The following is a 24,115-nucleotide window of genomic DNA, read 5'->3' as shown; positions in this document are numbered from 1 at the left end:
GGGAGGGTTGAGGTCTAGGACCAAGTAGCCACAAGGCTCTCAGCCCCCCACCTCCTTCCTCACCCAGGGTTACCTGTTCATCTCGGTTCTGGTGAACTCAAACTCCGAGCTGATCCGGCTCATCAATAACGCCATCAAGAATGACCTGGCCAGCCGTAACCCGACCTTCATGTGCCTGGCCCTGCATTGCATCGCCAACGTGGGCAGCCGTGAGATGGGCGAGGCCTTTGCCGCTGACATCCCACGCATCCTGGTGGCTGGGTGAGGCACCGGGGACCCAGGAGGGGTGGGGTTTGGGATGGAATAGATAAGGTCCAGCCAAGTTTGAGGGTCAGAGAGGCTGTATCACCTGCCCCAGGTCTCCTAGCCAGGATGTGGGGGTAATGCCGGGCTTAGATCCTAGTGGCAGCCCCACGGTTCTCTCTCTTCATCTCACCAAGCCAACTTAATGGTGTGAAGCGACCTCCCCAACAAAGCCAGTGGGGTGTCTGTCTGATTAAGTGACCTTTAATAGCTAGCATAGAAGAGGTAGCAACCGGAAGTTATGTTGGTGACAGCCCTCCAGGACTTCTGCTTCTTCATTCATTCATTTAACAAACATCCGCCGAGCAGCTACTGTGCGCAAAGTGTCGTGTTGATCGCAGGGGATACAGTCGTGACCAGAAATGGACACGGTCATCGCCCTCTCAGGGATTCATGATCCAGAGTGGGAAATACACTTTGATTGAATAATTGCAGGATGAAGCATATACTTCCTCTTGGAACCATGCTGTGGGGCACAGGAGCCCATAAGGACATTTAGTTGGGCGCCTGACCTAGTCCGGGGGATGAGGGAGAGCTTCCCAGAGGAAGCGGCATCAGGCTGACACCTGGGCACGGAGGAGTGGTTGGCCATGGAAGGGGGAAAGGCATGAGATGAGGGGCACTGGGGTAGGCCTGTGCGATCATCCTGAGGCTGGAGGTCACTCATCAAATGTTTTTTGAGGGCCTTCAATATGCTGGCACTGTTGTGGGTTTGGGGAGGCAGGAAGGAGAAGAGAGGACTGTTGTGCCCACCCTCAGGAAGCTTATATCTAGGGAGGGTACCCAAAGAGCAAATACATACGTAAAAAAGTAAGATGAGTTCGGATAGTGATAAACGCTGTGAAGAAAACAAAAGTGGGTAGTGGGCAACAGGGGTCGTGGGGGCAGCAAGGGTGGTGGCAGAAGCTGCTTAAATAGACTCGTCAGGGAGGGTCTGTCCAAGGAGCTGACGCAATTTGAGACCGGAATGGTGAGAAGATAGTTATTTTAAAATGTTGGAGAATGTCCAAAGCAAAAGGAGCAGCAAGTGCAAAGGCCCCGAGGCATGAGCTCTCTGCATTCAAGGAACCAAGAGGCAGTCTCTGTGGCCAGAGTGCAGCGAACAAGAGAGAGAGGGGAGTTTGGATTTTATTCTAATTGAAATGGAAGGCAGTTGGTTTGTTTTAAGTAAGCACACGACATGATTGTCTTTGTAATTTTATTTTATTTTTTAACTTTTTTTAAGTTTGTTTATTTTTTAAAGGAGACACAGAGTGTGAGCGTGGAAGGGGCAGGGAGAAAGAAGGAGACACAGACTCTGAAGCAGGCTCTAGGCTCCAAGTTGTCAGCACAGAGCCCGACACGGGGCTTGAATCCACAAACTGCGAGATCGTGACCTGAGCCCAAGTTGGACACTTAACCGACTGAGCCACCCAGGCGCCCCTGTAATTTTATTATTTTTTTAAGTTTATTTATTTTGAGAGAGACAGAGACAGTGCGAGTGGGGGAAGGGCAGAAAGAAGGAGAGAGAGAATCCCAAGCAGGTTCCGTGCTGCCAGCACAGAGCCTGACACAGGGCTCAAATCCACGAAACCGTGAGATCATGACCTGAGCTGAAATCTAGAATCGGATGCTTAACCGACTGAGAGCCACCCAGGTGCCCCTGGCTTTGTATTTTTAAAAGATCACCCAGCTTGGTATGGGAGAAGGTACAATGTGTATTTCTAGTAGCGTGGTGGACTAGATTCCTGACTGATGCTCTTGCTGAAACCCAACTATCAATGTTGGATAAAAGAAGAAAGGAAACATTCTTCAGCGTATTCAGAGCTAGTGAGAAAACGAGGAGCATACAGGCCACAAGCTAAGAAGGGCCTGGCACCTGGGAAAATGAGCAGAGTGCCAAAGCCAGAGTTTGCTTGGAGGGTGAACCTAGATATTGGTTTTGGGGCCCTGCGGCCTCTGGGAACAGGATACAAAGCTTGTCTGAGGAGAAGCTCCAGAGGCCACACTTCAAAGTGAGGGTGACCTAGAAATAAATCCCCTCGGGGACTATCAGCAAAATTACCTGTTTTGAACCTTGGCACGGAGCAGCCCACACACTGGTTTTCAGCCTGATTTTCCCCTACCTGGGCTGTCCACAAGTTCTGAAGCCAAACTTTAAAGTGATTTAAGCTGGTAGTAGCTGAGGCCTGACATAAGCAAACCAGCCTTTTCTGGAGAAGCCCGCCTTCACCACAGATGAAGCTCCCAGTTAACATGAGTAACACACAATCGAAAATCACTAAACACAGGCCGTGCAACACCATGAGGGAGAACCAGCAGAAAGGAAGCTGAAAATAATAATCAAATTGGAATATTCACATATAACGTAACATAAATATGTTTCATATGTTTCAGTAAATAAGAAAACAGTTGAAAAATGGAAGTGCAAGCAGATCTGAAAAAGAAATGGAGAGTATTATTTAAGTGGTCTGGTTTAGCAGCCGGGTAGACAGAGCCAACGCAGATTTAGTAAACAGGCAGTAGAAATGATGAAATTCACCAGCATGCAGCCCAGAGAAACGAAGAGATGGAAAATTTAGAGAGAGAGGTTAAGAGTCATGGAAGATAGGGCGCTTGGATGGCTCAGTCGGTTAAGCGTCCAACTTTTGATTTCAACTCAGGTTGTGATCTCACGGTTCAGGAGTTCAAGCCCTGCATCTGGCTCTGCGCTAACAGTGGGGAGCCTGCTTGGGATTTTCTCTCTCTCTCTCTCTCTTTCTCTCTTCCCCTCCTCAGCTTGCTCTCTCTCTCTTTCAAAATAAACACATAAACATTAAAAAAAAAAAAAAGAGTCATGGAAGATAGAGAAGGTCTAACAATGCCATCTAGAGCTCTAGCGAGAGAGAAGGAAGAGAAGGTGACAGGGCCGTTGTTTGAATGGGTAACGGCTGAGAATGTCCCAGAAACAATGAAAGAGGCCAATCCTCGGAATCAAGCAGCTCAAGAAACCACAAGCAGAACTAGAGACTGGGGGTGGGGGGTGGTAGCGGGGAGACCACTGGAGGTGTCTGTTGCCGTCCAGGTCAGAACTGCCGGGGGCTGGCTATGTTCGGGAAGTGACGCTGACGGGACGGGTTACGTGGGGGTAGGAAAGAGAGAGAGGATGAGGGTGAACAGGTGTGCGGATGACCAAGACTGGGGAGGAGCAGGGACTCTAGAGGCAGGACCTGAGCCAGGTTTGGCCACGTGGGACGTGAGGTGCCTATTGGCCATCTGGGCCGAGATGTCAGGTGGGCGACTGGATGGCGGGGACTCGAGGCTGGAGAGCGAGTGTGGGAGAGCCGTGCACGGAGCACTAAAAATGGCACGCGGGCCACACACAGCCTCTCCACGGTTCAAGTCGCTACATTAGACAAAGGAAGAACATAAACGCATGAAACTTATTTTAATATTTTAATTTCACCCAGTCACTCTAAAATATTTTCACGTTGACCTTGGATCAGCATGAAAATTATCCATGTAACCGTTCGTGTCATCACCACCTGTAAGTGTGATGCACGCGCACGCACACACGTTGTGTTTCTGCTCGGGTTCTCCTCGCTTCCTGTGTCCAGCAGCCACACGTTGCTGGGCCACCGTACGGGACAGCGCAGGATGGACAGTAATTAAAGCCACGGCCAGTTGAAGTGCCTCAAGGAAGACATGAGAGGGGACGAGGAGTGACCTAAGGCTAAGCCCCGGGGCAGCCCAGCCGGTCGAGGTCTGGCCAGGGAGATGGGAGGAGAATGTAGAACGGGCCATAGGGCGGGACTAGAAGAACCCTTCGCATGGGACGGAGTGGTCAGTCGTGACAGATGCCGTTTTCGGTTTCTTTAAGATGAGGACAGGCAGCCACCATTGGCTTGGGTGAGACACAAATTGCCGGCTTCCCCAACGGGGAGAGCTTGGTGCCTGTGAGGGCCGAGAAGGAGGCCAGTGTGACAGACTCGTGGGCAGAGGCGATGTCCGAGTTGCCCACCAGGGAATGGATGCTGGGGGCTTGTGCCGCGTCAGAGTCAGCGGCCAGGCCGGGGATGTCTGAGTGCTCGGCTGGTCTCTCTCGACTCCCGAAGCTTGGCCTTGGCGGTGACGGGAGCACAGGGGAATGTATTTTTTTAGGTAGATTTTTTTTTTTTTTTTTAAATTGAAGATCAAATCCACATCACACCCAGTTCACTGTGTCAACTATTTTAAAGCATGCAGTTCGGTGGGTTTTAGGATATTCACAATGTTGTGCAACCACGACCACTCTTAATTCCAGAACGTTTCTTTAGCCCCGGGAAGAAGCCCCATACCTGTTAGCCGTCACTCCCCATTGCCTTTGCCCCTCGCTCCAGGCAACCGCTCATCTGCTCTCTGTTGTGCTGGATTTGCCCGCTCTGGACATTTCAGATAAACAGAAGCGCCCAACACATGGCCTTTTGTGTCTGGCTTTTTTCACTTGGCATAATGTTTCCGTGGTTCCCCCATGTTGTATGAAGCTGTGGTTCTTTCCTTTCTGTGGCCCAATAGTGATATTCGGCTGTATTCATCCATCAGAAAGTTGCCACCTTTTTTTTTCTTTTTTTTTTTTGGACTATTACGAATAATGTACACATGCATAGTGTGAACTTTGTTTTCAGTTGGTAGATGCCTGGGTGCAGGATTGCTGGGTCATGCAGTATCACAGCTTTTTCAAAAAAGAAAGGCGGGGGCCCCTGGGTGGCTCAGTCGGTTGAGTGTCCGACTCTTGATTTCAGCTCAGGTGATCCCAGGGGTCTTGGGATCAAACCCTGCGTCGGGCTCCGAGCTGAGCCTGGAGGCTGCTTGGGATTCTCTCTCTCTCTCTCTCTGTCTCTCTGCCCTGCTCACGCATATGCTCTCTCTCTCAAAAAAAAAAAAAAAAAAAAAAGGAAACAAAAAAAAAGAAACAGCTACGGTAGAATTCCTTCCATATCCTTCACACCTGCTCCGCTTTTCCCTACCTCCCTGTGCCCTGAATTTGATGGTCATAATTCCCACATGCCCCCTTGTCCTTTTATACCTGGGCACACACCCCTACATTACGCAGTTTTCAGCTTTACCTAACTAGTCGCACCGTCTGTCTTCACGTTAACCAAGGTGATAAATAGCCCTTATTCCTCCATTTGGTGTGCGGCTGGACGTTCCCTTCCCTGTATCTGGAGGTGATGGTAGAGGTCACCTCCCTCGAGAGCTCTGATGAAGGTTCCTGTATAGAAACGCCTAGAACAAAACATGGCCTGGGCTCAGGGCTCCTGACACATGGGCTGTAACAATGGTAAAAAGGTCATTAATGGAGCACCACTGGGACGGACCTTCTGCCAGTTTTGGTTTTAGTTTGACGACTGTCAGTCGGTGAACGTTCTCGAGCCATCGCCTTGAACATGCGTGTGTGCCCTTCCCCAGGGTGGGTGTCCAGGAGCATATCGCCGGGCCTGGTCCGCGTCACTCCCAGGGCACGCGGGCCAGGGGCGCCCACCACCTGTCCCACCCCACCCCCACCCGCCGTGCTCCTTTCCTGAGGGCCCGTCCCCGTGTCTGCACCCCCGGCCCGGCCGGCACGCACACGTCTGCCTGTCTGATGGGAGCATACAGAGCTGCTCTGTCGCCGCAGTTCGTGTTTCTACTGCTCGTCCTGGGAGAGGTCTTTGCACCCGACCTTCGACTGGTGCAGGGACTTCCCTCGGTGCCCTCGGCCCGGGCTTTGGTTGAATCCTCTCCGGGAGAGCTGCACCTCGAGGCGGCCGCCCGGGCGCTCAGAACAGCTCCCGCGCCCCCTCTGTGCTCCAGGCCACGCCAGCTGCTGGTCCACGGTGCCGTTTCTCCATCCCCCAGCCCATCGGAGAGGGTCAGCGGCTTGTCCCGGAGCCGCGTCCCACAAGTCAGGACCTCGAGCACACGCATCTGGCCCCGGTTCCTCGGTTTGTCATAAGGAGGAGATGGACAGGGCGCCTGGGTGGCTCAGTCGGCAGAGCGTTTGACTTCGGCTCGGGTCATGGTCTCGTAGTTCTGTGCGGCTGGGGTCGCACTCACCTCCCCCCGCCAAACTGTGCCCCTGCAGGGACAGCATGGACAGCGTGAAACAGAGCGCGGCCCTGTGCCTGCTGCGACTCTACAAGGCCTCGCCTGACTTAGTGCCCATGGGCGAGTGGACGGCCCGCGTGGTGCACCTGCTCAACGACCAGCACATGGTGAGGCCCCCGCCCGCTCACCGGGAGACCCTTCTGCCTTGGACGCTCACGTAGAAGCCCAGGGAGTTCCGCCTCTGCCCTGATTCCCACCTGGACGCCCAGGGACCCCCACCTCTGTCCCTGCCTTTACTCAGGCACCCAGAGATCTTGGTCCAGTGTCCTTAGTACCTGTCACCCACCCAAGTGTCCAGAAACCCCCACATCGATCCCTGATTACCCCTCCTGACTGCCCAGGGATCCTGTCCAGTGTCCCCCACACCCATCACCCCCCCGGCCCTTGAGCCTCTGCTTTCAGATCCACAGCCTGGACACTTATCCCCAGTCTGACCCTCCCCACCGCCCCCCAGCCCTGACCTGCCATTTGTCTGTCTCTGCAGGGTGTGGTCACGGCTGCTGTCAGCCTCATCACCTGTCTCTGCAAGAAGAACCCGGACGACTTTAAGACCTGCATCTCCCTGGCCGTGTCTCGCCTGAGCCGGGTGGGTGTGGTCTTGGCGCTGGCTGCAGGGAGGTGGACTTCCCTGGAGGCTCTCTGTCGCCTGGAGCCCCTCTCTCGTCCCCCTCCTTCTCCCGGAACGGCAGCCCCACCCAGTGGTGAGGAACTCAGGCTCTGAACTAGGTTCATCCTGGCTCGGCCACTTCCAGAGAGGCTTCACCTCTCTGGGCCTCATGTCCCCAGTCTGTTCAATGGGGACACTCCCGGCGCCCACCTCACGGTGTAGCTGCTGTCAGTCCGTCTATATGGTGTTAGTATGAGCACCCGGGAGGTGAGAACAGCTCTCCGGATTCCCACCCCACCCCCCGCCCTCCTGTCTCTTACTTTCTCCTATTTCTCTTTCTCCTACATCTCCCTTCCTCTCTTTCCTTCTGCTTCTCTTACCACCTTCGCCCATGTCCTGGGAACATGCCCTGAGGCCTCCTGTGGGGACACAGATGAGTCAGCCTGAGCCCTGTCCTGTTCGGGGGGGAGGGGCACGCGGTAGGGCCGACAGTGTCCCAGATTTTCACAGGAGTGATCTGTGCTGTCACGGAGGTAGTGCAGGGCACTGTAGACCCCCAGAGGAGACACTTAACCCAGCCTGGCACTCTAGGAAGGCTTCCCGGGAGAGGTGATCCCTGAACTGAGACTTGGAGTGAATATGAACATTTCCTGGGCAGGTAAGGGGAGGCCTGGATTCGCAAGCAAAGAGAACAAACACACCAGCTCATTCAGTTGCTTTGTCATTCATTCACCATACATCTGAATACTCCTGTGTGCCAGGCTGGTCCGGGAGACACCTACAGTGACACTCGGGTCAGGGCACATACCATCATGGCAGTGGCACAGAGCATGGTGGGAATGCTTCCTGGAGGAGGGGTGAGCAGGAGGAGTTTGCCATAAGGAGGAGTCCCACACCCTTCTACTAATTCCCCACCTATTCCCCGAGCCTTTCTTTCTTTCTTTTTTTTTTAATGTTTGTTTATTTTTTAGAGAGAGAAGAAGCAGGGGAAGGGCAGGGGTGGGGGGGGGAGAGAATCCCAAGCAAGCTCCACGCTGTCAGCCCTTGGAGCAAGGAGCTCACGGGAGGGAATTGGATCGGCAGAGACTTCCTGCCCTGCAGACGGCAGCACTGTCAAAAACTCGACGGGCACCATGCTAACTCATTCGGATGTAAATTTTTAAAAAATAAAAAATTAAATTAAAAAAAAAAAAAATCGGCGAGCACCGCAGCCGAGGTCGTCCCTCGCTGTGTGCCCCCTGGCTTCCTCCCTCCCCTCCCCGAGCCTCAGATTCCTGCGCCCCCTGGGGAAGGCAGTGTCACTCTGCCCCGCCCTTCCCTGTCCGGGCCTCACCCCCTCTTCCCGCCCCCAGATCGTCTCCTCGGCCTCCACCGACCTCCAGGACTATACCTACTACTTCGTCCCGGCGCCCTGGCTCTCGGTGAAGCTTCTGCGTCTGCTGCAGTGCTACCCGCCGCCAGGTACCGCCGAGCCCACCTGGCCGGGGATCCGGGGCCTCTGACCTGGCCAGGGGCGGGGGGCTGTCAGGGTTTCTGCGAGGCTGCAGTTAGTGGGGGGGCAACCCAAAGAATCAGACAGATCACGGCGTGTGTTGATCTGCTGTGGGCTGGGGTCCCTGGGAAGCCACGCTTGTGCTCTAGCCCTGTAACGTAGGAGCTGTTGTCACACCCATTTTAGTGGGGGGGAGACCGAGGCTTGGGAAGGAGGGGGTCCTTGCCCAAGGTCACCCAGCAGATCAGGGGGTGATTCCAGGCAGTGCCGTCTGGATTAGCATAGCTCTGTCAGAGGTGTCCGTGACCTTGTTGCTCGAGGTCACGGCCATGGTGTGGATGTTGCGCCCGTAGCGAGCCAGGTAAGGCACCGGGGGTGTCTATGTGCTCCCGACAGAGCCGGTGAGGGGGAGCCATCCCTGCAATACGCAAACAGGGAAACAGGTTTGGAGAGGCGACATCACCTTTCCAGGCCCAGGCCGTGACTAAGGGGCAGAGCCTGACTGCACCCTCTCACTGCAAATCCCTCACTCCGCCATACGGGCCAGGGCTTCCCCTGAGCTCCCATATCCTCAGCTGTGTCACTTCACGGAGCAGTTTTGAGGGACCCTGTGCTGAGGTGCTCAGAACATAGTAGGTGACCGATAAACCAGTTCCCTTCAGTTCGGCCAGGGTACCGAGCACCTGCTGTGGCCAGGGACCGATGTGCGGCCCTGAATCTTCACAGCCAACCGTGCGCATGAGCACATATCTGCGAACGCCTGGCCGTGTGTGTGAGTCTGCGCATGTCTGCACGTCTGTGTGCGTACATGCACACGCTAATGGGCTATATGATGTAAGTGACACCAGAGGCCCCTCCCAGGCTGTGAAAGCCAGTGATGAATTTTATCATGTGGTCCTGGGGAAGTCTCGGGCCCTTTCTGGGCCTCTTTCTCATCCTGGAAGGAAGAGCTCAGGCAGATCTCTAGGCTCCCTTCCATCCCAGGAGCCCTGCCTCATCATTTTGGGGTGTGCCCAGAGCATGCACCTCACCTACTCTCACCCTCTCTGCATTGTAGGCATTTCATCCATGAGTCTGAGCAAATGGTGCGCAGAGAGACTGAGGGGCCGTCTCCCGTTTACTTACAAGAAATTTTTTTAAGTTTATTCATTTGTTGTGAGAGAGAGACTGAGACAGCGTGAGTCAGGGGAGGGGGAGAGAGAGAGCAGCGCAGAGCCCGATGTGGAGCTTGAACTCACGAACCGTGAGATCATGACCTGAGCCGAAACCAACAGTCGGACACTTAAGTGACTGAGCCACCCAGGCGCCCCTATTTACAAGAAATTTTTTTAACGACGCATTATGAAAAAGTTTCCAGGATACAGACAAGTAGAGCGTCCCCGTCACCTGGACTTGACATTTTGCTGTACGCTTGCTCTTATTTTGCTAATTTTTTTCTTAAACATTTAAGTCAGTTACAGACATCATGATGTTTTTACCTTTAAGTATTTGTTATGCATTGCTACAAACCGTAGGCATTTTTATTCACAGCAGTAATTCTGTGGTCACACTTAAAGCTAACAGTGGCTCCCCAGTGGCCTCGAGGCCACCGCAGATTTCCCTAATTTTCCCCAACATAGCAATCACAGTCTGTTCAGACTAGGATCCAATCAAGATACAAGCCCTGAGGGAGGCCTGGCTGGCTCAGTCGGTGAAGCACGCGACTCTTGATCTCAGGGTTGTGGGCTCGAGCCCCACGTTGGGCATAGAGGTTACTTAAAAATTTTAAAAGAAAAAAGAAAAAGAGACAAGTATCAGATTTAATTATTTCTCATAAATCTGTCTTAAATCTGTAAGGAATTGTCCCTTTATTCTGTGACCCTGGCTTTCACCCCAATTTTTTTTATTATGAAAAACTTCAAACATGAAGAGAACTTGTGAGAACAGAGTAGTGCACGCCTAAGCCCCGCCCCAGACCCAGCAGAGACCGGTAACACTGCTCTTCACGCCCTCGTTGGCTTTGTTCTCTCAAACACCCGCTTGCTCAGTTACTTGACGTAAGTTGCACACATCACAACGCTCCCCTCCCCCAAGTCCACCTGTACACATTTCATAAGACCGAGAACACGGCGCAAAACCACGGTGCCCCTGTCGCACCTGGGAAGATTCAGAATCTCTTCACAGTGTCGACTGGCTGTCCAGGCACCATGCAAACCACCCTCGTCCACAGCTTTGTTTGTGTGCCTTAAAGAAAAAAAAAAAAAAATACAATCTAGGACCACGGCTTAAATTTCATCAGGTCTTTGTCCCTGTTTGTGGCCTGGAAATAGCCCCCCACCCCCCACCCCCTCGCTCCCTGTTTTTGAAGAAGCCGGGAGGGTTTTGCCTTGAAAGGGTGTCCCGCATTCTGGATTTGGCCATAGCTGCCTCGTGTCCCGTTTTTCGTTCCTCTGCCCCGTGAGCCGCCTGAGACATTTGGGCGCAACAATTTTCACGGGAACGCTTGACAGCTGGTCTTGTGTGTTTATTTAATTTTTGTTAATGTTTGTGTATTTTTGAGAGAGAGAGCACAAGCTGGGAAGGGGCAGAGAGAGAGGGACAGTATCAAAAGCAGGCTCTGTGCTGACAGGGCAGTGACAGCCTGATGTGGGGCTCGAACTCACGAACCGTGAGATCTTGACCTGAGCCGAAGTCAGACGCAGAACTGACTGAGCCACCCGGGCGCCCCTTGCCGGCTGTTCTATCCACGTGGTGCTGCCTCGCATTCCACAGAATGGCAGTTATGGGTGTTTGTATGGACTTCCGGTCGGCGTCTGTCTGTCTCAGGTGCTCAGACCGCTCCTTAGGGAGACGCAGGTTTCACAGTGTCTCCCAGGATGGTTTCTGGAGACTTCTTTGTTCTGTGAGAAGCCTGAAGGGTGTCGGTGCTGCAGAAGGGGAAGCTGAGGCTCACCGGGGTGGGTGTCAGCACAGAGCAGGACAAGAGCCCAGGTCTGGAGTCGTGTCTTCTGCTGCCTTGCTGCCACACACACCCCCTGCCCCCCGGTCACCTGGAGACCAAGGATGAGCTTGAGGGAGCAGAGACCCCAGGCCACGGCTGCAGGGCCCACACTTCCAGTGGAAGATGAGCGCCGTGGGGTGGCCCCTGCTGCGCCGACAGCTCAGCCCGGGACGTGCCCTCCGTTTCCCCAGAGGATGCTGCCGTGAAGGGACGGCTGGTGGAGTGTCTGGAGACCGTGCTCAACAAGGCCCAGGAGCCGCCCAAGTCGAAGAAGGTCCAGCACTCCAACGCCAAGAACGCCATCCTCTTCGAGACCATTAGCCTCATCATCCACTACGACAGGTGCCTGCCCGGGGGCTGGGGCCCTAGACTCCTGCGTCCTAGGAGGACGGGTCTGGGGGTCGTGACTTCTATGTCAGAGGACGATGAAGCCATCCAGATTGGTGCGGGATCCCCTCCTGGAAAGCAGAATTCCCGAGTCTCTTCATGTGGGCCCAACGCCCAGATGTCTGCATCACCAGAGGGGCCGTGACGGGGATGGAGGGCGAGAGTTAAGATCCAGGTCCTGAGGGTGATGTGGGATGGGTCAGCTGGGCCCAGGTCCTCCAGCCTCTCATGTGCCCCCTTGCCCCGTCTCTGTTGCGCTCTCGCTGGCAGTGAGCCCAACCTCCTGGTGCGAGCCTGCAACCAGCTGGGCCAGTTCCTGCAGCACCGGGAGACCAACCTCCGCTACCTGGCCCTGGAGAGCATGTGCACGCTGGCCAGCTCCGAGTTCTCCCACGAGGCGGTCAAGACCCACATCGACACGGTCATCAATGCCCTCAAGGTATGACACGTCGGAGCTGGCCTGGATCTCTGCTCCCGGGGAGAGGCGCGGGGCTCGGAGGCCGTCGCGGAGCCTGGACCGTCCCCCACCTGCTCTCCTCCCTCAGACGGAGCGGGACGTCAGTGTGCGACAACGGGCGGCCGACCTCCTCTACGCCATGTGCGACCGGAGCAACGCCAAGCAGATCGTGTCGGAGATGCTTCGGTACCTGGAGACGGCCGACTATGCCATCCGCGAAGAGATCGTAAGTCCGGGGAGGAGCTGGGCACCCGGGTCCCACGGAGGAGGGCGCTGAGGTTCGGGACTCCTGGGTCTCCAGCCCGGGACAGCGGTGAGCCCGGGTGCGGTCATTCCACACTTTGCCCCGCGGGGACACGCGCGTGCGCGCACACCCTCACGCGGCCTCCCTCCCTGGCCGGCAGGTCCTGAAGGTGGCCATCCTGGCGGAGAAGTACGCGGTAGACTACAGCTGGTACGTGGACACCATCCTCAACCTCATCCGCATCGCGGGCGACTACGTGAGTGAGGAGGTGTGGTACCGCGTGCTGCAGATCGTCACCAACCGCGATGACGTCCAGGGCTACGCGGCCAAGACCGTCTTTGAGGTCGGCACCCCCACCTCACCCGCACCGCGGGACGCCGAGGCAGAGGCAGGACAGCCGGGGCTGAGGCACCAGCCATCCCGGGCCGCCATCCTGCTTCATCCTCCTCAGAGCAGTGCCTTGGCCTCCCTGGGCCACCGGCAGCCCCCCGGGGGGCCAGTGTGGGGGTCGGCGGGGTGTCGTGTGCGGGCCACCCAGCGTGTGTGTGGTCACTGATCTCCGGGTCCTGGCAGGTTCCCACTCCCTCGGCCCCGAGAAAGGCGGGACACGTGCGGTCCGATTTACCACCGGGGGGGGGGGGGGGGGGGCAGTCACGTGACCGGTCTGTGCCTCAGTTTTCCTATTACACCCCCACCCCCACACATACACACACATCATAGCAGGGTGAGAGTTCCACAGGTTCATAGGAGTCCGGCGCCCCAGGCAACCCTGAGTCTGGGTGCCTGCGTGTCGCTGTCGTCACCCGCCCTGTCCCTGCCTTTGCAGGCGCTCCAGGCCCCAGCCTGCCACGAGAACATGGTAAAGGTCGGCGGCTACATCCTCGGGGAGTTTGGGAATCTGATTGCTGGGGACCCCCGCTCCAGGTGAGAGGAGGGGTGAGCACCCGGCACTTCGAGGAGTCCGGGGCTCGGGGGACCCAAAGAGTCTCAGGGTCAGTGGCGACGGGGCTCCCGGGAGCCTCTGGGACAGGGTGTCTCGTGATGGCCGCCGCCGGGGTGGCCTCTGAGGGGGGCAGCAGGGCCCCGGGCGGGGAGGGGCGCACCTGCTGACGCGCCCCGCTCCCCGCAGCCCCCCGGTGCAGTTCTCTCTGCTGCACTCCAAGTTCCACCTGTGCAGCGTGGCCACGCGGGCCCTGCTGCTGTCCACCTACATCAAGTTCATCAACCTCTTCCCGGAGACCAAGGCCACCATCCAGGGCGTGCTGCGGGCGGGCTCCCAGCTGCGCAACGCTGACGTGGAGCTGCAGCAGCGCGCCGTCGAGTACCTCACGCTCAGCTCGGTGGCCAGCACGGACGTCCTGGTCAGAGCGCCGGCCCCCGCGCGCCCCTCCCGCACCCCTGAGCCTTGGCCGCCCTCTCCTCCGCCACCGAGCCGTCCCTGACTCGCCCTCGCCCTCCCACCCCACAGGCCACGGTGCTGGAGGAGATGCCGCCCTTCCCCGAGCGCGAGTCGTCCATCCTGGCCAAGCTGAAACGCAAGAAGGGCCCCGGGGCCGGCAGCGCCCTGGATGATGGCAGGAGGGACCCCAGCAGCAATGACGTCAACGGGGGCGTGGAGCCCACCCCTAGCACTGTGGTGAGTCCCTCGGCCAACGAGGGTGGGGGGGGCCTGCCGGGCACTGCCCGTTCTCACCTCTACCTGCACCTTCCCTGCAGTCAACGCCCTCGCCCTCCGCCGACCTCCTGGGGCTGCGGGCAGCCCCTCCCCCAGCCGCACCCCCAGCGACCTCGGGTGCAGGGAACCTCCTGGTGGACGTCTTCTCCGACGGCCCGGCTGCCCAGCCCAGCCTGGGGCCCACGCCCGAGGAGGCCTTCCTCAGGTACTACCTGCCTGGGCCCCGGGCCGCCCCTTTTCCTTCTGCCCCCTCACAGCCCCCTCCTCCTTCCCTGTCCCTGTGCCTCTGTCGCCCTGGCTGCCACTTCCCCGGGCCTCCTCTCTCCCTCTGGCCACTCTGTACTCTTGGCTGACCCTGGCCACACTGTGTCGTCCTTCCCCGTAGCCACGTCTCAGCCTGCTTTTCCTTCTCTCTTTCCCTCCTCCCTCTTTCTGTCTCCGGCCCTCTGCTGCCTCTCTGGGATTGGCTGCCTGCCACGCCTGTCTTCTCTTGTCTGCTCTGGGATTGGATGGCCCAGCGAGCTGGAGCCGCCTGCCCCTGAGAGCCCCATGGCTTTGCTGGCTGACCCAGCTCCAGCTGCTGAGTAAGGGGTGGCCTCAGGGTTGGGGGGCAGATTTGCGGCCCCTGGGAGGGATAGGGGACTTCGAGCCCTTATCAAGGGGTTCCTGATGAGCTGCAGAGGCCCGGATTTGGAGGGGAGTGAAAGCCGGGGTCCTCTGATACGGGGGCAGGGGTGGGGGCACACACCAGTGTCCTGTTCCCATGAGAGACAATCACCAGTCTGATTCTGGGGTCCGTTGGGGGGAATCTCGTTATGTGGATTCTGGGGTTCTGTCCTTTTGGGGGCTCCTGTCTCTCACCTTTAGTGCTGGGTCTTCTCCTCTAGCCCCCCCCCCAGCCTCTTCCCATCTCACTGCTTTCTCCACCTTGCAGCCCAGGTCCTGAGGACATCGGCCCGCCCATCCCAGAAGCGGATGAGCTGCTGAATAAGTGAGTCAGGGGAGGGCTCAGGGAGGGGAGTGGGGACAGGTGGGGAGCACAGGGAAGGGCCTCGTCGACAGGCACTCCTGGCCTCCTGAGCTGCCCACCACCCCACCCAGGTTCGTGTGCAAGAACAATGGGGTCCTGTTTGAGAACCAGCTGCTGCAGATTGGAGTCAAGTCCGAGTTCCGGCAGAACTTGGGTGTGTCTGGTGCTGGGGGCGGGGTGGTTGGGCTGTGGGGATGGGGTTTCGGTGACCCCTGGGCTTGGGTGGTACCTGGAGAGGAGGCTGAAGGACCTCAGCTGGAACCCTGCCCCTCCCCACCCTGCGCAGGCCGCATGTATCTGTTCTATGGCAACAAGACATCTGTGCAGTTCCAGAACTTCTCGCCCACTGTCGTCCACCCCGGCGACCTCCAGACTCATATCCTTCCGGCCTGGCCCAGCCCCCTCCCCTGAGCCTGGCCCCTCCAGGCCTGCCTTCCTGGCCACTGGGAAGCAGATGGACCCAGGTCCAGAGCCCTGTTCGGTCGTCTTACTTGAAAGCCTAAGCACCTGGTTACTTTGAGGCTTAGTGTCTGTGATACCGGGGCGGGCCTCTTCTCCCCAGGACAGCCTGCAGACAGGGAAGCGATGGGATAGGTATGCCTCAGCTTGTCTCTGTCAGGCCTCTTTGACCTCGTCCTCCAAGGAGCTCCACACCCATGATTCCAGTACCTCCTGCGCCCAAGAGCCAGGCCTGGGGGTCTCGATGCTGACCAGAGCCCTCTTGTGTCACCTGAGCCCGTCACTTTGCCTCTGTGAGCCTTCCTATCCCCTTCTCATAGTGTTGTTTTGAAGATCGGTGTTGTTGGAAAACTCTGGAAGGGTGGCTGGCAAAGGGTCAGTCCCCTCTCCTTTCTCTGATAGTGGTTTTCACGCCCATGAAACTACAGGGGTTAGACCCCAAAGCTAGGAGGACCTTTTCAGTCCGTTGCCTCATGCATCGATGTTTCCAGAGAACTCCCGTAGGCTCAGCTCTGTGCTGGGCATGGGGGGAGGGGAAGGGCGAGAGACGCGTAAGACCCCATCCTTGCCAACTTGAAGGGAGACGTGGTAACGCTGCCGGTTTTTTGTGCACCTACCATGTGCCAGACACACTGATAAGTGCTTGTCCTGGATTATTTCATTGAATGCTGAGGACACTGTCCATTTTGCAGATGAGGCTTAGGAGGTAAAGTTGCTTACCCATAGTCACCGAGGTGGTAAGATCCAGGATTCAAACTCAGGTCAGCCATCACAGCCCCGGAAGGGCTTCCACCCCGGTAGGGTGCGACATGCCATAACGGAGGTCGCTGAGCCCATGGTAGAAAGCCAGAGTAGGCACCCAGGCGGCGGTCGAAGGTCTCACTTAGGAGGGACTTTGGGACTTGTGGTATGAGTCCGGGATGGCGGGACCAGCTCCTCAGAGGCCTGCAGGCTGGGGCCGCGGGGAAAGTTCAGAACCATCAGGGGTTCATGGCCACGACCGCCGGGGGCCGCCGCCTCTTTCCGGCTTCCTTGACCACAGGCGGGCACAGCTGGCGGTGCAGACCAAGCGCGTGGCCGCGCAGGTGGACGGCGGGGCGCAGGTGCAGCAGGTGCTCAACATCGAGTGTCTGCGGGACTTCCTGACGCCCCCGCTCCTATCCGTGCGCTTCCGGTGAGTCTGAGTCTGGCAGGGCACTGCCGAGCAAGCGGGCACGGTCTCCTGGATGGGGGCGGGGCCTGATGGAGCCCTCCTTGCCACCCCTCCCTCTAGGTACGGGGGCGCCCCCCAGTCCCTCACCCTGAAGCTCCCCGTGACCATCAACAAGTTCTTCCAGCCCACAGAGATGGCGGCCCAGGACTTCTTCCAGCGCTGGAAGCAGCTGAGCCTGTGAGCAGCGGGGGGCGGAGCCACAGCCACATCTGGGGAGGCGGTGGGGCCTTGACTTGACCTGACTTGACTTTGAACTGACCTGACTTGAACTTCCTCCCCCCCCCCCCATCCCCAGCCCCCAACAGGAGGCTCAGAAAATCTTCAAAGCCAACCACCCCATGGATGCGGAAGTCACTAAGGCAAAAGTGAGTGACAACTGAGCAAGACAGGAGAGGGGCCCCTAATTCGGATCTGGGGAACCGTGCCCATTTTTCTGTGCCTCTGTTTTCCCCTCTGTAAAGCGGGGCCGGTTGCCACTGGCAAGGGTTTTGGGGAACTGGCTCACTACGGCCTGGTTGCTGCCGGATCGGCAGCCTCTGATGGCTCCCCTTCTCTCGCCCCAGCTCTTGGGGTTTGGCTCTGCTCTCCTGGACAATGTGGACCCGAACCCCGAGAACTTCGTGGGGGCTGGAATCATCCAAACGAAAGCCCTGCAGGTGGGCTGTCTGCTCCGGCTGGAGCCCAATGCCCAGGCTCAGGTGAGTGGTGGTCTGGGAGGCATCACCCCCTGCCTGGTTGTACGTTCTCTGTGTCCCTGTGTTCTCTATGCGCTGTCTTCCTCTCCCCTTCCCTCCTGATTTTCACCTCTCGGCATCTCCCCCCTTCTGGTTCTGGCTTTTGACCTTTCACCCTCTACCTCCTGTGTCGCTTCCATTCCTGCCTCTCGTCCCTTCGATCGCCTTTCTGATCCCTTTGCCCCTTTTCTCTTGTCTCCCTTATATCCTCCTCTCCCGGGCTCTCTGACCCCTCTGCCTCCTCCCTGAGTCCACACCATCATGTCCCCCACCCAGATGTACCGGCTGACCCTGCGCACGAGCAAGGAACCCGTCTCCCGTCACCTGTGTGAGCTGCTGGCCCAGCAGTTCTGAGCCCTGGACTCTGCCCCCGGGGATGTGGCCGGCGCCGGGCAGCCCCTAGGACTGAGGCAGCTTTGGTGGATGGGGCAGGGAGGGGACCTCCATTGGTGACAGGGAAGACCCCAGGGGTGGGGGGATGCCTGGGACCTTCCTCCGGCCTTTTGTATTTTTATTTTTGTTCATCTGCTGCTGTTTACATTCTGGGGGGTAAGGGGGAGCCCCCTCCCTCCCTTTCCCCCCTAAGCACAGAGGGGAGAGGGGCCGGGGAAGCGGGCGCCTCCTCCCCTCCCACCCCACCCCATCGTAGCCCCTCCCGCCCCCTCCCCGTCCAGGGGCTGTGTATTATTGTGAGCGAATAAACAGAGAGACGCTAACAGCCATGTCTGTGTTCATGGCTCAGGCCGAGGGGTCAGAGGAGCGGGGTGAGGGCGTGGAGAGTGTGGGTGGCCAAGCTCCGCAGCCCATGGGTGGGGCTCTGGGCGGACACCAGCAGCAGCAACCGCCGTGGCCCCAACTGCAGGGCCACCAGCCGCCATCCTGTGCCTGGCTCCTCGGGCCCAGACACCAGGTAGCAGGCTCTCGGCACCTGGGCCCTCTGGGCTGCATCCTCCACCTTGTCCTCTGGTGTCCCCGGCTCTGGAGGAAGGACAGGAAGGGCCAAGGTGACCAGTGGGGCCTGGGCAACTAGAACGCCAACCCGCAGGAGCGACGCCACATCCCGGGCCTAAATTCGACTCCTGATGGGTGGGGGCCTCATGGCTCCAGCCGACTGTCCGTTGACTGAAGAAGGCCATGGAGTTCACCGCCCCCCCTTCTTCCCAGCCAGCCGACGCCCCCTCTTCCCTGGGGATACTGTGTGCGGCCCCGGACAAGCCGCTTAGCAATACAGACCACAGACACACAGGTCACCCCTGCCCAGTACCAGGCATGGGGCTCCCTTCTAACCCTACCGAGGACCCCGCCCCACTTGACACCAGGAAGTGGGGGGGGGGGGGAGGGACAGACCTCTGTCCCTCCCAGGTAGAGCCCTTTACCATCTTGCTGCATCCATTGGGATCTTCACTGGGGTTGTAGAATCATCCTAAGTCCCTTCCTTTGTCTCTGTAGGGCCTCATGGGTTGCAAGACAACTTTCCCTTCCTAATCCAGGCTCTGCGGGATGCCCCCCACCCCCGGCGGGGGGGGGGGGGGCAAAAACCGCAGACAAAGCCTGTACTTTGAGCGGTTCAGTGGTGCGTGTGGGTATGGGAACCAGGCTGCCTCTGTGTGAACGCTGGCTCTCTGCTGCTTATCAGCTGAGCCTCTGTTTCCTCATCTGTACTATGGGAATGAGGATGTAACAGGCGATATCCCTCACCTATGAGGATGAAGTGAATCATTACGTACATAAGCCCTCGGCAAGAGATTCAGTGTCAGTGTTGATTGCCCAGTAGATTCTGCAGTCTGGAAGCTGGGACCTCGCTGCCCCTCCCCATCAGTGTGGACGCCCCGTCCTCCCCGTGATCTGAGACTCGCTGTCCCGCAGTGTGCGAAGCAGGCACTTTCGGCCGCTGACCTGGTGGGAAGTGCGTGGCGGTGACCAATGAGTAGAAGGAGCGGAGGAGGCGCCTGCGCTGCTCAGGAGAAGGCTCTGGAGGGGGAAGAGAGACCAGGTGACCGAGAGTTCCTCCACGGCCCACGCCCCTCCTAGCCCCGCCCTCGCCAGTCACCTTGATCCCCAGAGGGCTCCACGGTGAAGAGGCAACGTTTCAATTCCAGGTGGAGGAGCAGCAGCCTGCGAGAAAGGGGGTGTCACGGGCCGGGGAAGAGGGGATGAGGGCCCCCCAACCCACGCGCCCGACCAAACCCTACCCGAGGACGTCCACGTGCAGGGGGAAGCCAGCGGGCAGCGCTCGGGGTCCCAGCGGCACGCAGGTCCGCAGCGGGTCTAGCACTGGCTGCCACCAGCGGTCCAGAAGCTGAGGCGGGGCCGGTGGGCGAGATCAGGGGCGGGTACTAGGGGAGGGGGCGTGGGCAGGGAAGAGAGGAGGGGCCCACGAGGGCGGAGGACAGAGGGGACCAAGGAGGGGATGAGAGCGAAAGAGGGACGGGGCTGGCGTGAAGGCGATTGGAACGCAGGCCACAGGAGGCGGGGCCTACAGGAGGGGCAGGGCTGACGGAGAGCGGGTCCAGTGCGGAGAGAGCGCCGGCCGGGCGCGGTGGTGAGGGGGCACAGGGGCCCGCGGCAGAGGGTGTCACGGGGAAAAAGCGGGGACACGCCCGGATTCACCTGTGGATCCAGCTGGCTGAGGGGAGGGCGCGGCCCGCAGAGCAGACACAGCTCCAAGCCCGGCAGCAGCGTCAGGGTCAGAAGCCGGTGCGGGACCTGAAGCGGGGCGCGGGATGGGCCGGCCGGAGCCCCTCCCCTCCCCCCCGAAGCCCCGCCCCCTCACGTCTCGGCCCCTTCGTCCCTTCTAGCTCGCAACCGCAGGCGCAGAGCCCCCGCAACTCACCGTGGGACTCCCGTGTGGCAGGTACACCGGGTAGTCGCGAGCGGCCTGAGGCGGCAAGGACCCCACCAGCCAGGGGAGCAGCACGGCCTCCGGCGTCCCCAGCCGCCACCAGCTCTCTGTTGCTGCGACCACCCGGCCTGACACGACCAGGCTGCCAAAGGCCGTGCCTGCTGCCTCAGCGAACCCAGAGAGGGCTTCCTGGATAAGGCAGGCAGGCCGAGTCAGGAGTCAGGGGACACAAGCAGGGGCAGCGCCGATCTTCCCAGGTGGGCCAGGGGTGTGAAGAAACTGGCATGCTCGCCTGCCTCACCCTCCCGGGGCCTGGGTTCCTTCCCCTTCACATGCAGGTACCATCCCCAAGTCACATTGGAAAGTGAGATTAAACAGGTAACGTGCCTGCTCCCTGGCCTGACAACGTGCTACTGAAGCTACCGGTTACAACAGCCCAGTGGCGGCTTATTGAAACCTACTACGTGCCAAGTAGGCGCAATCGACAGCCTACTCCAGCTCAGAGAGGTCAGGTCGCCTGCCCAGAGTCCCTCTGCTGGGAGGCGGCCATGCCAGGTGACTCAACAAGAGCGGTAGTTAAGGAAGGATAGATAGAGATCCACTGGCAAAAGGACCAGCATGTGCCAAAGCAAGGAAATTGGGAAGCTGGTGGGATTCGTGGGACCCACGAGGCAGCTGGGTGAAGGCGGACTGTGGAGTTAGAGGTCGGGGCGAGCTCGTTGGTGGGTTTCAGATCCCACAGGTCCTCAAACACCAGGCTGAGGGCATGGAAGCTGGTCCTGGGGGCGATGAGAGCCACCGGAGGGCTGTGAGCTGGGGAGGGGCGGGGTCAGCCCTGGGTGTAGAAAGACCCTTCTGGGGCCAAGTGGGGGGTTGGGGTTGGCCCAGAGGATGGGAAGAGGTTGAGGCAAAGGCCCGGGGGTAAGAGGATCAGGACTAAGCCAGGGCCACAGTGACAGGTTCAAGGGTTCCCAGGCATCCTCAGTACCTGCAGGAGAGACACCTCTGGAGGAACCACACAGTCCACACACTGGGTCAGGTCCCCGATGCGCTCAGAGTCCCCCAGGAAACTGTCAATGAGGCGGTAACTGGCCTAGCAGAGGGGAGAAGGAAGGGGCTTAAGGACCCGGATGGCCCCCAGATCTGCCGCCTCCCCTTCAGAAAACTAGCCCCACGGAGCCTAGCTCTGGGGTCAGTTGACCAGGCCGCCGCAGAGGCTGCTGGGAACTGTAGTTCCCAAATATCAGCGACGGGGCAAGCTAACTTCCATCCTCACGTCCTGAAGCCTCACCCTCAACTCCTTCTTCAGCCTCTCTACGTTGCGGATATTGGTCAGTTCTTCAAGCCCCACAAGAAGAACCTAGAAGAAGCAAATAAGAGAGGAGGGGCTGGGGATCTGGACTCCTGGTGGAGGGAGGAGGATACTGAGAACTCAGGTTCCTGGGTTTGGGGAAGAGGGCTAGGGAGTCTCACCATGGCCCCAAACACCATCTGGAGTAGTCTCTCCAGCCTCAGCTCCGAGGTGCCCTCCTCAGATGACAGAACAATGAGGGTGATGCTGTGAGAAAGGGGGCCAAGAAGCGAGAATGAGTCCAGGCCTCAGAAACAGGGCAGTGACTCGATCTTCTGCCGGCTACGTCTTCTGCCAGCCAGCACAACCCGCTCCTCGTACAGAGAAACCCAGGGATCAGAGAGGGTAACTGGCTTGGCAAAGCTTCCACAGCCAAGTAAACAGCTGGCCGTGGAGGCCATCTTCGACAGGGGCTTTCATCCGGGCCCTGTGCCTGCCCCCAAGCTACCACGTGGAGACCTGTCATGGAAGTTTTTCCACACCACGGTCGTGTCCTCGGTCCTTGCAGAGCTCAGCTGCACCTCGAGATTCTGCCCAAACATGTGTACGCCATTGAGAGAGCCGATGACCGAGAACGGGAGCTGGGGAAAAGTTGGGGACATTAGACGGGAGCCCCCAAACCCCTCCACCTTGGGACCCAAGTGTCCGGGGCCCCAGCCCCCTCCTCTTTCTGGATCCCCTGGCCCCTGCTCTTCTGGGAACCAGGATTATTGGTCCATTCATTACACTCGTGGCCCTCTAACTAAACTCAACTCTGAAACTTCTCCAGACCCTACTCCCTTGCCGACCCAGAGTCCACGTGCCCAGCCCCCTTCTATTTTGGAGATCCAGGCGTCCAGGGCCCCACCTGCTGGCGTGCGGGGGCGCCGCCGCGGCTGCTTCTGCAGAACAAGGGGACTCCGCTGGAGGCCGCGAGGCAGAGCAGATGCACGGTGCCCTCCGTCCCCTCCTCGCCCATTTGGAACCCCCTCCGGTCCCCTCGTGGGGGCAGTCAGTGACCACCTTGGAACATGCCCATAGTCACGCCAAGTCGGCAGGCCGGTCGGCCATCCGAAGCCGCCAGAGGGCGAGATGGGGAGCTGATTGGCAGAGAAGTAAATTCCCGCCTTCTCCATCCAACTCAAACCCACCCTCAGTCTCTATTGCAGCACCTCCCCCAAGCCCCGTTAGGTTCTCTTCCGCCCCAGCCGGAAGTCACATACCCCTAACAAAGATGGCGCCTCTGGGGCTTGCAATGCTTCGTAGTTTCTCCCTGAAATAGTTCGGCTGACTCCATTTATTTAGAGAAGAGAATGAAGAGCCCGGCTTGAAGGTAGTGACGGCGCCCAGGCGTTGTCTAGCAAGCGTCAGGTAGGCTAGGATGTTTTACATTCTAAAGTGATAAACAGCTGTGCCCGACTCAAAGATGGTGACGGTGCCGGGGCGTTGCCTAGCAACCCCGCGTTCCGTCTAATTTCCAGGCTAAGACTGTATGGAACTGTGCCCCACTCAAAGATGGCCGCATGACGAATCTCGAGCAAAGCCGAGAAAAATACCACCTCCCCTTTCCCCCTCGCGGATGGTTTGGTCCGGCGAACGTTGCCTAGTAACCACCAGAGGAGAAGGTTGTTTTTGTTGTTGGAAAAAGAAAGACGAAATCCTTTATTTTCCAGAATCACAAAAATAACCTTATTTTTCTAATAAATTTATACACGCTAGTGTAGCACGCCGAACGTGAAAATAGCCCCCACTTTCCCGAGATAAAAGGTTGACATTTAACACAAAATATTCACCCATTGTTGACAAATATGATCACTGTGCTAATGTTGCCTTCAAACTTTTTTTTCTCCTCAGACCGCATAAATACGACGTTTTTGTATAAATGTCTTTTGATAATCAACATTACGGATGTAAGCAGATCGATTTAGCCAATCCTGTATTGACATACATCCGTTTCTTTCTTCTGTGTGTTTAAAGTAAACCGATAAAGTAGAATTTCATTTAGTTATGAATTTAATCAACTAGAACTTTTTTGCTTTGTGAGAACAGTGGCCTGCATGCGCCCAAATGTATTTGCAAAATATATAGTAATGTTAAAAAACATTTGTTTCCTGAAAACCTGTTTTGCCTGCATTCTGGATTTGATGTTTAGTAGCTGATACGAAATATATTAAGAGGTTTATTCTCACACTAAATTACATCAAACTTCTAGAGGAATAAACATACATAAAATAATAAATGAAGTAAAATATCAGTTTCTCCCTGCTGTTCTATGAAT

The 24,115-nt window shown here is 57.7% G+C and overlaps 2 protein-coding genes across 6 annotated transcripts in view; one reads left to right on the top strand and one right to left on the bottom strand.

The window, feature by feature from the left end:
• AP2A1 (adaptor related protein complex 2 subunit alpha 1) overlaps nt 1–18,381 on the top strand; it is a 29,425-nt gene extending 11,044 nt beyond the window's left edge. Inside the window, exons 4-24 of one of the 2 annotated variants that reach the window (XM_043598466.1) lie at nt 68–261; nt 6,365–6,494; nt 6,872–6,973; nt 8,347–8,455; nt 11,658–11,808; nt 12,124–12,292; nt 12,399–12,536; nt 12,715–12,897; nt 13,381–13,478; nt 13,684–13,915; nt 14,023–14,190; nt 14,271–14,434; nt 14,748–14,813; nt 15,164–15,220; nt 15,331–15,413; nt 15,546–15,635; nt 16,769–16,892; nt 16,992–17,108; nt 17,227–17,296; nt 17,495–17,629; nt 17,942–18,381. In XM_043598466.1, the coding sequence (XP_043454401.1) occupies nt 68–261; nt 6,365–6,494; nt 6,872–6,973; nt 8,347–8,455; nt 11,658–11,808; nt 12,124–12,292; nt 12,399–12,536; nt 12,715–12,897; nt 13,381–13,478; nt 13,684–13,915; nt 14,023–14,190; nt 14,271–14,434; nt 14,748–14,813; nt 15,164–15,220; nt 15,331–15,413; nt 15,546–15,635; nt 16,769–16,892; nt 16,992–17,108; nt 17,227–17,296; nt 17,495–17,629; nt 17,942–18,019 (2,658 nt within the window). In that variant the 3' untranslated portion in view covers nt 18,020–18,381. The remainder of the gene's footprint in view (nt 1–67; nt 262–6,364; nt 6,495–6,871; nt 6,974–8,346; nt 8,456–11,657; nt 11,809–12,123; nt 12,293–12,398; nt 12,537–12,714; nt 12,898–13,380; nt 13,479–13,683; nt 13,916–14,022; nt 14,191–14,270; nt 14,435–14,747; nt 14,814–15,163; nt 15,221–15,330; nt 15,414–15,545; nt 15,636–16,768; nt 16,893–16,991; nt 17,109–17,226; nt 17,297–17,494; nt 17,630–17,941) is intronic. The other variant, XM_043598467.1, reaches the window with a different exon arrangement.
• Nucleotides 18,374–23,277, bottom strand: FUZ (fuzzy planar cell polarity protein). Of its 4 annotated transcripts, none has more exons than XM_043598497.1 (11): nt 23,061–23,277; nt 22,318–22,439; nt 21,981–22,065; nt 21,799–21,867; nt 21,496–21,600; nt 20,499–20,696; nt 20,276–20,371; nt 19,858–19,964; nt 19,716–19,780; nt 19,562–19,636; nt 18,374–18,643 (listed from the first exon to the last, which is right to left on the bottom strand). In XM_043598497.1, exons 2-11 carry the CDS (start codon nt 22,398–22,400, stop codon nt 18,417–18,419), a joined length of 1,110 nt encoding a protein of 369 aa, XP_043454432.1. In that variant the 5' UTR covers nt 22,401–22,439; nt 23,061–23,277; the 3' UTR covers nt 18,374–18,416. The 4 variants fall into 4 exon arrangements, with proteins under 4 accessions (XP_043454432.1, XP_043454429.1, XP_043454431.1 ...); XM_043598494.1 differs by lacking the exon at nt 23,061–23,277 and adding an exon at nt 22,706–23,014; XM_043598496.1 differs by lacking the exon at nt 23,061–23,277 and adding an exon at nt 22,861–23,013.
• Nucleotides 23,278–24,115: the final 838 nt, after the last annotated feature.

Source organism: Prionailurus bengalensis, chromosome E2, assembly GCF_016509475.1.
Source record: "Prionailurus bengalensis isolate Pbe53 chromosome E2, Fcat_Pben_1.1_paternal_pri, whole genome shotgun sequence".
Classification (NCBI taxonomy): Eukaryota; Metazoa; Chordata; class Mammalia; order Carnivora; family Felidae; genus Prionailurus; species Prionailurus bengalensis.
This window is presented reverse-complemented; position numbering and strand designations above follow the sequence as displayed.